Here is a 12,457-nt window from a genome sequence, read left to right on the forward strand (position 1 = left end):
GTATTGCACATGAACTACACATGTTCATGCCAAAACTAAATTTTTTTCATGTCTTCTGATAACCTGCATATGAAATCACACAATACTTCCTGATTAAACATGGCACCCAGAGTTTAGAAATTAAGTAAATGACTTTACCTCCAACGACAGCTGTTGCACCATCCCAGCTCCGTGGACTCTTAGTAGAGAGAATATCAACTTAAAGTGACCCATGCATTCTGTCTCCGATCCTTAAAAAAAAAAAAAAAAAAAAAAAAAAATTAAATACAGACCCAAATACCAGGAGACAGCAAACTCAAGGAACTAAAACAGCTGGTTATTATCAATTAAACAGCTCTATTTACTGTACTTTCAGTCAGCATATACTGCATTAAAAAAACAGACTAATTCAAACCGACACTGGGTATAATTTGTCTTGTGTCCTGACCAGATCCCTATTGAAATAAATGGTGTAATACCCTCTACAATCTGGAACCTGTCTGGAATACAGCATGATTTGGAAGTCTTGTCTACCTAAAATCAATGTAAGTCTGCAGTCCAGCACCAAATCATGTGATTTTTGATTTCACAGTTAATTGTTAAGTATGTTGCGTAATATGGAAATTAAAATTTAAATGAATACAATAGTTACTGGGTATGCCTGGACAGTACATATATTGTATGAATTGCAGTTTTGAAAGTGTTTAAATAGTTTGTCATTTTTCGATTTATTTTATAATACAGCACTGTATATGTCCCAAGTGATGCTGGATTAGACAAGTTTTACTGTTCTCTACCTTTTGGAAGAGCAATGTTTACCTGGGTTGTTTTTAATGACGTTTCTCAAAGCTTCCAGGGCCATTTCCACCCAGCGTAATCTTTCCCCATGTTGATCCGATTCCACCTTCCCAGTCTGGGTCATGGCCATCAGAGTGTGGAGGTACTGGGCCTGTGACCCAATGTAATCCAAAAGACTGGCAGCAAAGGTCTTTGGAAACTGTACAAGGGAGATAAATGTGATGGAGACTTTCAGGTACAGCAATACCAATTAACTTTTACAAATCCCGAAATGGGACATTTTAGATGTTTAGCAATAGAAGTGAAATGCTCACCTCCAATGGAAATGTAGGTTGTTCGTTGTAGACCCTGACAAATATCTCCCCCACGATCAGTTCTTTACCATGCTCACTGAAGACAAACTCTGCTCCAAAACTCTCATCACAATCTCCCTGTAAATCATGTGGAAAACAAGAGCATATAAAAAGTTAAATGTTTTTGCTTGTCAACAGCATACAAGCAGACTGGAAGCATACTGCAAGACCAGCCCCAGCCAGGGCTATGACACATTTCTCAGGTTACAGAAGTTACTTCAAGTGTGGAAATACTTTAGTGATCAACTAAAAATGTCAAAGCAAGCAATACATACACAACAGAAAAGACAAGTAACATTACAAAATCTCTTATCGGAATTATAGCATTGATCACGGATGCCTTTACATCTACGACAGGTTTGCCTCGTAAGCTTGTAGTTATGACTCGTTTAAACAATGATCCAAACTACCTAAGGTTCATCGGAAAGTAACACAACAAGAGTATCCTCAGCAGTACAACAATTCCTACAGCTGCTGAGTTAGCCCATGCCAAGTGTGTTTCTGCATAGTGGATCAGCTGATATACAAGCAGTTTGGATCTCATTACCCTTTTGATGATGCCCTCTTGTTGAGTTTCAAGGAACTCCAGCAATTCTGCTCTGGTGCCATTGTTCCAGATCAAATAGGGATTCTCAGAGTTGCTGTTAAGCAGCTTGAGAACCTGAAAAATAAACCATTTGTTATTTAGTTAACATAGCTCTAAACAAACTTGACTGCGTAGTCTACTATACCACTGTCATTTCAATCACTTTAGACCTTTCTTGACGTTTTTAAATTTTTGTACAGACAAAAATATAACGCTTAAATGTAACCTTCGTGCACCCTGTTCTAATCATGTAGAACATATTTTAAACAGTTCTGCCATCACTTAGATCAATGAAATAGACCCCTATGTGTCTGTGTTAGACATTACAATCCTTTTGGAGTTTTTTGGAATTATATAGCATTTTTACATGAGAATATTACACAATGTTCATATGGTCATAAATCCTAATTTGGGATTAGGCATTTGCACATACCTCAGGTGGTGTATTCTTAGATAATTTACTGGCAATGTAGGGAGTAAGCATAGCAGCCAGGCTTTTCCGTACTGTGGGATTTTCAGGAGGGCCATTCTCTTCTAATATGTAACCGCCCAGTCGACTCAAAGAAACCAGGCTAAGCTTGGCAAGGCTATTGGCCACTTCCTTTTAGGGAAGGAAAAATCAACCAGATTACAAATGAAAGGACAACAATCACATAGTATCTGAGGTCAGTATGAAAGATAAAACTGTTCTTAATAGTTATGAGAAGGGGACCAATATCTTTTACACTGCAATACAGTACTCTATCCACTACATAAATACATAGAAGCATTAACTGATTTCCTAACTAGCACTATACAGTATGTATAGTTTTTCTATAACAGTAATTATATGTAAATAGTTGGCCTAAACATTCCCTTTATTACCTATTGTTAGATTAATTTAGCCATTAAAAATGGAGTAACCCACCTGCTGGTTGGTATCCTCGCATTTCTGAATGCCACTTTCTTCCAGAGTGTAATCATAGTTGAAGAGATAGCCTAAGAGATGCCAGAGGACCCCAGCATGGAACATGTGAGTCTGGAGAAAGTAATCCACAGCGAAGGAGCTGACACATTCTACAGCCAAGGTAGCCATCCGCGGAATTTTCTGCAAATGAAACAATCATAGTTTTTTTGTAGATGTACTTTTCTTTAGCACTGGAACACATGCGGCTGTTAAACTACAGAGCCCACAATGCACTTGGTCACTCAACTTCCTGCCAAATTAATATTCATCCATCTATTATCTGTAACCACTTAATCTTATAGAGGGTTGCGGTGAGCCAGCACCTAACCCGGCAGACATAGGGGCGCAAGGCGGGACTACATCCAGAATGGGATGCCAGTCCATCGCAGGGCAACTAAGGGACAATTTAGAGAGGCTAATCCTCCTAGCCAGCATGTCTTTGGACTGTGGGAGGAAACCGGATTACCTGGAAAAAACCCACTCGAATATGGGGAGAACATGCAAAGCACACAGCCTAAGCCGAAGCCGGAATCAAACCCTGGAGCTGTGAGGCAGTATCGCTAACCACCACGCCCACATGCCGCCCTATGAATATTCATGTAGAGTTTAAAATTGCTCATTTTTTGTTGCCTCTCAATTACGAACTTGTATAGAAAAAAGGTAGGCGAAGATCAATAATGAGTTGTTGTTTCCATTTCCAATGATGAAATATAACCACTAATTCATATGTGTAAATTACTTTTCCTTATCTATTTTATTTTCTACCTCACTATATTGTTGAAAATGTGAAGTAATATTTACTGACCAATTGTTAAATGGTGTCGTTCAGTTTACATTTCTGCAAAAAACTTTCAACGTGGCAGCCTTGGTCATTGGAATATGGCATTTTATAAAATTAACTTTGCAATTCACCTTTCCATAATAGAGCACCCTGCAGAGGTCCCGGATAATGTTTGGAAGTTCAACAATCTTCTCCCGGCATTCCTCAAACTGAGCAGCCACGCTGTAGCACTTGTATATGTGCCCACACACCTATAAGGCAATGTTATCATCAAGATGTTTTGTACCAACACATTTTACAGAATCTTTCAACACAATGAAAGTCAAGTGACTGACCATTTGGTTGACATAATTTCAAATTTCTAGAAGGCAACATAGAATAATATATTTTTAATATCCTACAACTGGCTACACAAAATACTGTAATTCTACAGTACTGAGAGTATCCTTGACATTCTATTACTTAATAACATTACAGATATTTACCATTACAAAATATATACCACATACATAAAATGCTACCTGTCTTGTCTTTAATGGCATGTTTAATCAATACTGGGAGTGTGGTGTTCTGCTTACCTGGACAGCCATATCGTCTGGTTTGCTTGATGCGGTGAGTACTGCTACGCACCGAGACAGGGCCTCCTGTAACACCTGGTGAAAACAATTTTCTCTTAGGGTAAAGTAACAATTTTTCTCTTAGTCAGTAATTGAATGTTTCATCTCAGTACTTAGCTAGATATACTGTGAATATGTCCTCCTACTGCATAGCGATACAACTTAAGTATACACCAAAAAATATATAAACTACATAAAATTACACAGCTTTGCAATATTTGTAATTGCTGGTAAATGTTTGTCGTATTTGGGTAACTGAGACTCAAACATAGGGTAGTAGTCAACATTTTGGCTGTAAAGCTTTCTTTAAGTGCTGTAGATAATACAGCTTTATTTAGCAGAACTCTACTACAGGCCCCATCGAGAGAGACACTGAGTCTGGTGATTGTTGTCTATGTCTGCTCCAGGCAAGGTGTTCTGTGAGATAAAGGCAAATCAACATTAAAAAATGGCGATGCCATGGTTGCGACTGTTAATAAACAAAGTAGGCAAAGGTGGCTCCTGGCGGAGTATGAACAACAGGTTACAATTAATGTCAACAATAGTAGACAAAAGAAACCACAAATTAGGAACAATTTCACATTATCTGGATTTAAATTACTAGAAGACACTAGAAACTATTTACAACCTTAAACAGGGACGCACTCCGACATGTTTAGTATCTAAATAAAAAAGAATTACTTCAAGGCAATATAACAGAGATTTAGAATAAACAGAAAAACATAGCAAGAGTTATATCATTTTAAAAGCTTTTTTTTTCTTCTTAATTTGATTATAACAAGTCTGAATTCTGGAAGATGGTGCAGGGCAAACATTCTATATCTTAAGACCAGCCCCAAACACAGTTGTAGATATTTTCTTTGCTTGAAACAGTATAAAAACCATTAATATTAACATTTGCTCAGAATTAATCTACTAAGATTGCGCTAGCTGACGTGAGAAGAAAACAACGAAAGGCTACACTGTTCATCAAGATCCTGACCATCTCATCAGGAATATAACAAAGTAATATTCTTTATTCCTATCTTCATTAGGGCATAGCTAGGTTATCGTGGGCTTGGTGTAATTTGTGCATGCTTTGTTGTAACGTCAGTATATACTGAAGCTAAATTAACTGACATTGTTGCCTAATGCCTTGGTTTTATTGTAACGTTATTTTAGTGTAATATTGACTGTGCAATTGTTTTATTTGCGTATTGTGTGATTGCATGCTTAATAAACTCCACTGATTTGAAAAAGTTCCTAGTAGATCATTCACTATGTAACAAACAGAATTTATTAACTTTAGATTAAGTAGTTATGAGTTTACTGTAACGTGTAAACCTGGTCTTTTTTAGAGAGCGATATTGAGAAAAGGTTTATATATTAGAATTGATGCAATCATTATTCTATATTTACCTCTATTCCATTCTCCCTTCGCAGCTCCTCTGCATTAAGAGCCGAGCAATTTACAGTGTGGAAAGCCAGTTCAGCAGCTGCAGGTAGAAGAGGGGAAGTCTTGGAAAAGAGCTGGTCGTCTGTAGTTTCCATGGTGAGGGTCTTGATGAGCATTGGGTAGCCTGCATACTTGTAAGGCTCCAGGTCTGGAAAGTACAAAGACAGAGACACTCTTGAATTCATAATGCGAAAAAAAAAAAACAACTCAATGTATTTTCTGTAAGTGACACAGAACCATAATAGCCAACATTAATATGTACTGTAGATATAATCTCAGTGATAAGGGTTTAAACCTGATTGTTTAGCACAATTCAAGTATACATTGAGGTCTGTTAGTACCCTGCCCATAGTAGCCTACCTTCTTTGTGCCTGTTGAAGAGGATGCTTTGAGCTTTCAGTATAAGAATTATATTCTCTGGGTCTGGACCGTCCATGATTTTGCCTGATTTTGTGCACAAGAACTCATAGGCTTTATTCACATTCTCAAACATATCCTGTATGAAAAGATAATGGATTACACTTAGTGTAGTTTTAAGTTGATCTGCATTTCACCTATCAAATCCAGTTACAGTATCAATAAACACAGCCATCTTTAGGATCCAAGTGTTATTATGCAGTATAATAACAATCACATATTCATTTTACAATAGTTTTTCTGATCAGATCTCCAGGGTTCTGTTCTAATATTGCCAATCCCATCTAATCAAAAAGTATAGCTTTACAATTAAATGTACTGCGTTATATTGAATTGCGAATATGAAATGGATTAACTACAATACAGAATTAATTTTCAAATTTATTCCTATAATAAATTACCGTAAAAAAATGTTGTACAAGTCAATTTTCTAGACATTTTTGCAGGGCCCTTAAAAGGGGGGAGCGACTAATACACCAGCGTGACGTGTGCGCTGGTGTGTCTAATAGTAAACTACTGTACCAGCGCCACAGTGGCATTACTACAGCCAAGGTTCTGTCTCACACAAACTTAACTGTCAACAACCTGACTATTTTTTCAGGATCTGCGGTCATGTTGCTAGGTAGAAACACAAAACCAGTGTTCTAATTACAAGTTTTAATTAGTTACTTGCAATACCCTTAGTTATTTTGATTGTTAAACGCAGGCTTTCAGACTCTTGACTGACCTCCTCCCGACCCAGATTTGTGTAAGTGGAGAAAAAAAAAATAGTGGTTAAAGTTCTCAATCCTTGGAATATGAAAATGTCACAGCTTCACTGTTAACATAATAGCTATCAATCTCTATGAATTGCCTTATTCCCACCCCTCCAAAGCCACTGATTTGTCAACATTCAGACTGAACCCGCATCTGGGATCTGTAGCAAACAGCTACTGGTTAGAAAGCCAAGTAAACCTATCAGGTCTTCCGTTCATTGTACCTGCAATGCAATATTATAATGCAGGTGTTTGAGGCTGGATAAAGTAGGGTAGTCAGACAAAAAACAAATGACTGGAGACAAAAGAAAGACAAACTTAAAACTTAAGAAAAAAGCCCTCAGGAGGAGGAACGTGTTATGGCCCGATGTAGGAAACATTTTGTTTGAATGGAATATGAATGACTTTAATGCATACTGTAACTTGTTAAATTGTGTATGGTTATGGTTCTGATTAACAAAACAAAATTAATGTATTTGTATAGCTGGAAGTTTAATGCAATTGTCATTAGATGGTGCACTGTTTAGTTTATTGGGTTTTTTGCTTTTTTTAATTGATGCAGCAGCACTGTTTAATACTTTTGTTTTAAATTTGAATTAACACAACAAATTTGTAAAAGTCAATGCAGCGGGAACTATTGTCCAAGTATGGTTTTAGAAAGAAATGTTTAGTAAAGCTAAGAGGATATGTTCTTGAACTTGTTTGGGTACTTGATAAGCTAAAACAAAAACAGGTACCGATGTTATGTAGGATGTATAACTTGATTTTACACTCTGGTAATTATTACTTTTTAAATCCACCCAAGTACCATTTGTCAATTATTTACAGTGATACTATTGGAATTATATCTATATTTTGTTGTCATTTCAAAACTAAAACCTGTATATCTTTATTTATCGGTGTTGAGCAGGTAGGAAAAAAAATCAATTGTAAAAAAATATTTCAACACACAAAAAAATGTGTTTTCCTATTGAAGTCTCAAATGAGAGGAGCGGTACTTTTACGCCAGTGCGACCTATACAACGATTTTTATGGTAAATAATCATGCATGCTTTTTCTTCGTCTGTTTCTTTTTTCCTCATTTATAAGTATAACCCTTCATAGCCATGCATATATCCCTATTAAGAGGCAGATAATCCTGTTCAGTAAACGTTTATGTAAGAAAACAACTTACCCTGCCTTCTGGATTCTTATCCGGGTGATATTTTTGTGCCAATCTGAAGTAAGCTTTTCTAATTTTGCTCTCATCATGTCTACAAGTAAAACAAAAGGTACAACTTACAAAAACTCTAGTTAAGCACAAAGGTTTCACTAGCCCCTTCATCAGGGTAATATAACTACAATCAGTTTCCAAACAGTAGGTGGTGGTAATTAAAAAAAAAGGGCACACGCCTATATAATAAAGTAGACTAGTCCTAACTACATGAAACTACAAAATCTCAAAACGTTGGGCTAATATGATAACTCTGGTTCCCTGAAATAGAAATGTAACCATTACCTTATGGGTATTTACCTTCAAAAAGACCTGCAACCTGAATAAGATATATCAAAGCTGCTCCTAGAGCCTGTGACGCAGTCATGGACGCCCGAGGCCACAAAAGCACTGTGGTCACAGACCTCAACGTCATGTTTCCTTCAAGTCTGATGCAATCATGGAAGCAGCAACCTTGAATGTTAATGGTTACATTACAATAACCTAATGTTCCCTTTCAAGTAAGAAATGTAACCATTACCGTAAGGGTAAGTGTACCAAAGCCATGGCAAGGGCAATACTGCAGAACGACTGGTATGCTACAAGGCTAAGCTGAGAGACTGCCTTGTGTGTTACCATATGGAACCCCAGTAACAAGTAGCTAGGGCTAAAAAACTGAGGGAGAAAATCACCTTTATGTCTGTGTTGTAAGGGTTGCCTGAGAAGCTGCCATTAACACTCTAGTTCCAAAACCAGGGTTTCCAAGACATTAAGTTTATAAACCCTAATAAAGGTATGGGGAGTAGCCCACACTGCTGCATTGCAAATGTCCTAGACAGATGCACCCTGGAATAACGCCCCTGAAGTTGACATGCCCTAGTGGAATGCGCGGTGAGTTTTTCTGGAAGGAGCAAATTGGCCAGATCACAGGCAGTCCTGACCGTGTCTGCTTAGGTAGGGTTTGACCATGGAACTTTGCCCCAGGGCAGACAAAATATTACCTCAAACCTGTTGTCCTGTCAAACTGGGCAGAGTGTGTGGAGCAGTTGCTCTCTGTCAGACTGGACAGCAGGCAGATGGAAAGTAATTTTACAGACTGGTTGACGTGGAATGGCGAGACCGTCTTCAGCAAAAGGCATTAGTACAGTATTTTAGCACTTACATAAATAAGATAAAAAGTCTTATAATTTTTGTCAAAGCCAAAACGAAAAATAAATAACGCAGCCTGGGCGGAGAGTACAAAAAATCAGCCGACTTATGTTGTTTGATCCCCGGGAAGGAGCGACAAGCCACAGCTACAGGGGCACAAGGCTGCAGCGAGATGTAACAAACAACAGGCTGTAGTGCACAGAGGCGCGTAACTAATACAACAATAATTTTTAATATCACATATATTTTGTGGAAAAACACAATAGATGCAAAGTATATAGCAGAAAAAGTAACAAGTACTTATCTGAACCAGCTCTCCTGGCAGGCCAGTTCTTGAAAGTAAAAAAGTCGTTGAGGTCTGTGACCGCAGTGTTATTGTGTCCTCGGGGGCTGGCCATGATTGTGTCACAGGCTCCACGACCAGCTTTGATATATCTAGGCTTGCTACTATTTGATTTTTTTTTTTTTGCCAAAATCGACAAATAATATCAACATTTATTTTAGAAAGAATTTAGCAGGTTTTTTTTTAGATCTTTATATTTCAATTCAGAGAATGGGTGAAATCGATATTTATGCTTTAAAAAAAACCTCTCAAACAAACCGTAGAAAACACAGCATATAAAAGCATATTATATAGACTCGAGAGTCACTGGAAGGCAAATCAGATGGGCCCACTTTGTCCTGCAGCAGACCTCAGCCGTTGGTCAGGGTATTGTGCACAATACTCATTTAAATGTTTTCCTCTTGCGCCCCGTTTTCAAATCAAACTAGTAACCGTCACTGTATATCTACAGCAAAAGCTTACCTACACCTTAACTCACTAATTTCAAAGTAGGTGCTTAGAATGACCAGCGCTGTCGGTGCAGGTTTTGATGATTGACAGTCATTTAAACAAATGGAAGCATTCTAGTGCTGCTTCAGTCAATGAAATCTGTCAGAACAGGATGAAATGACTATAGTAGCCTACAAAGTGACCACTGAGATGAGTGACAGCGACCCCTAGCCATTCAGAGCAGAACAGAGGCAGGATAGAGAGCAAGTATAAAAACTACAAACTAGATTTCTAAATTATTATTATTTTTGGAAAGAAAATAAAAAATAACGAGTGATTTTACCAACATTTATTCTATGTAAATTTATTTCAGTCGACGTTTGGGAATTCAAGTTCAACATGCTTTACCGAGTAAAATCTAAAAGTAGTAAGCCTAGATATATCTTATTCAGAATTCTTTCAAAGGTGAATACCCATATGGTAATGGTTACATTTCATACTTGAAAGGGAAACCGTAGTGTATGTTTGCATAATCTTCTGCAGTGGAGAGATCAAATTGGTTGTAAATTATTCAATGATGTATAATGCTTAAGTATGAATTTTTAAATTGAATAGGGATGCACCATTTGGAACACTTACTGTCCTTGTCCCTTAGGAAGGTTTAGAACCTCATAAGCATCTTCTACCGACATTGAAGGTGGCTTCTTCTCCACTTCCTTCTTCCATGATTCAAGAGTATCTTTGAGGAGTTTCACCTGGATAGGCAATACAAGAAAAATGGTTTAGAAAAAGGGACCTATCATGTGGCTAAAACTACTAGTAGCAAAATTGTACCTATGGTAATTATTTTTCAAAATATGTAGAGTGGCATAAATGCAAAGTGCCTTTGCTTTTTTTGGACATCTTTTTGGGCATGCATATAATCGATATACAAAAAATATAACCATTTAAAATTATTTTTAAGGTTCAAGTACAAGTGAATTATTTTAATTGTTCTAAATTAAAATAATTTAGAAAGAAAGACATGATGATGCTATAAGAACTTACAGGTTCTTTGATGGGCCAGTCTGGGAATCTCTGTGTGTCACAAAGGTGTCTGAGGTAATAGATGTTACAGAAGAGTTCATTCTCAAGCTGAGGGTAGTTGATGGAAGGGATGGGGCAGTACTGGTAAAGTGCTCGGGTGTTGCTCTGAAGACGGGGAGAAAAATCAGCAAGATGGGCAGCAATCTTCTCGATCATTAGACGCCTACAAAAAGAAAAAAGTAAGAAAAGTAAATCTGTAATCTAAGATATTACTTGAGTTTTGAAATATGAGAACACATTTTTTAATTATTTGTCAGATGGAGAGCTAGATATTGCACTGTACAAAAGCGACATGTTATGGTCAAAAAATGCCATATCTGTCTTATAATTTTGCTCCATGCAGTAAGGCACTCATATATTGTGCCACTGCACATTTGAACACATTTGATTTCCTGGTCTCCACCATTTTCCATATTTCACATGTTTATCAGGAGATAAACAGGATACATAGTATTTATTCTTGAAGGCGAAAGCATAAAGTGTTTTTTTTTTTTGTTGTTGTTTTTTAATATTTGTGTTTTTTATGCAACATTTTGGACAGAATGTCACTAACAGAACTGTCCCCTAACTAGTAAATGGGTGGGTAAATTGAACTTTGTAAGGAGTTCTGTAACACTCAAAGTTACAGATGTAATAGCTCACTGAAAAAGTAAATGAAAACCAACAGTCTTTATGACTATCAGCTGATGTAAAATCTAAAAGAACACTACTTGAATTGTACCTTAGAATTTATGACTGAGTGTCTGAAGTTATGGGTAAAAAAAAAACCAAACACCCGATACAGAAATAGTTATTCATGTACAGGCAACCCACGCAAGGAACCTTACAAAGGTTATATATAAAATAGCTCTACAAATATTAAAAAAAAGTTCAACTGTCTCAGCCCTTCAGATAGAGTCAGGTAGACAAATCCAAAGTTTATTTAACATCTTCATGCTACAGTTTCCAAATGGGGCAATTGATTTTGCTGACAGATATCATTACCAAGGCAGTGCTACCTCATTTCACTGCTCCAAATTGCTTCTGGTGTGTCAAATTCTCCCAGGAAAATCTCTGAAAATTTTTCTGGTTCGTAGTTTTCCAAGTAGCAGACCATGGCTTCAGGAAGAATGTGGCCAAGGATGCTCCTTTGTACGATATCCTGACTTTTTGCCTAAATTAAGTTAAAAAAAAAATTGGAAAAAACAATAAAACAGTGATAAACCACTAGCCCATGACCTCCACACTGGTATTAAACGCATGACAATGTAGTGTAAAGCACAATAATGTGAACTACTAAACTTACAACAGAACTCTACATTTAAAATCGGGTGCTGGAAATAATATGAATATGGTCTTTGATCTTTAACACAAATAACTAAATACATAAATAAAAAATAGAAAATAGGGCTGCTAACCTCTTCAGACTTGAAGGCCTGCTTCAGGTGAGCATACTTCAGGAACCTAGAAATAAGTAAAATAAATACAAGGCCCATGCAACAGTGAACACTTTTTATAGTTCAATGTCATTATTCTTCATCTGCAGAGTATTACTGTGCCCTAAACCTCTTTGAGTAGAGCAAGTAATTGTTTTACTAAATTAGAATAAAAT

The 12,457-nt window shown here is 37.0% G+C and overlaps 1 protein-coding gene across 3 annotated transcripts in view; it reads right to left on the bottom strand.

The window, feature by feature from the left end:
• The window catches only part of LOC121314554 (dnaJ homolog subfamily C member 13-like), an 87,120-nt gene that overhangs the window by 18,878 nt on the left and 55,785 nt on the right, over positions 1–12,457 (bottom strand). For all 3 annotated transcript variants that reach the window (XM_041247948.1, XM_041247947.1, XM_041247949.1), the window contains exons 32-46: positions 12,264–12,309; positions 11,865–12,019; positions 10,828–11,029; positions 10,420–10,535; positions 7,842–7,920; positions 5,856–5,991; positions 5,459–5,643; positions 4,022–4,096; positions 3,575–3,694; positions 2,624–2,803; positions 2,150–2,317; positions 1,678–1,791; positions 1,092–1,208; positions 799–976; positions 139–230 (exon numbers count right to left, since the gene is read on the bottom strand). In XM_041247948.1, coding sequence (XP_041103882.1) covers positions 139–230; positions 799–976; positions 1,092–1,208; positions 1,678–1,791; positions 2,150–2,317; positions 2,624–2,803; positions 3,575–3,694; positions 4,022–4,096; positions 5,459–5,643; positions 5,856–5,991; positions 7,842–7,920; positions 10,420–10,535; positions 10,828–11,029; positions 11,865–12,019; positions 12,264–12,309 — 1,963 coding nt within the window. The remainder of the gene's footprint in view (positions 1–138; positions 231–798; positions 977–1,091; positions 1,209–1,677; positions 1,792–2,149; positions 2,318–2,623; positions 2,804–3,574; positions 3,695–4,021; positions 4,097–5,458; positions 5,644–5,855; positions 5,992–7,841; positions 7,921–10,419; positions 10,536–10,827; positions 11,030–11,864; positions 12,020–12,263; positions 12,310–12,457) is intronic.

The sequence above is a fragment of the Polyodon spathula genome, chromosome 4, assembly GCF_017654505.1.
Source record: "Polyodon spathula isolate WHYD16114869_AA chromosome 4, ASM1765450v1, whole genome shotgun sequence".
Lineage (NCBI taxonomy): Eukaryota > Metazoa > Chordata > Actinopteri > Acipenseriformes > Polyodontidae > Polyodon > Polyodon spathula.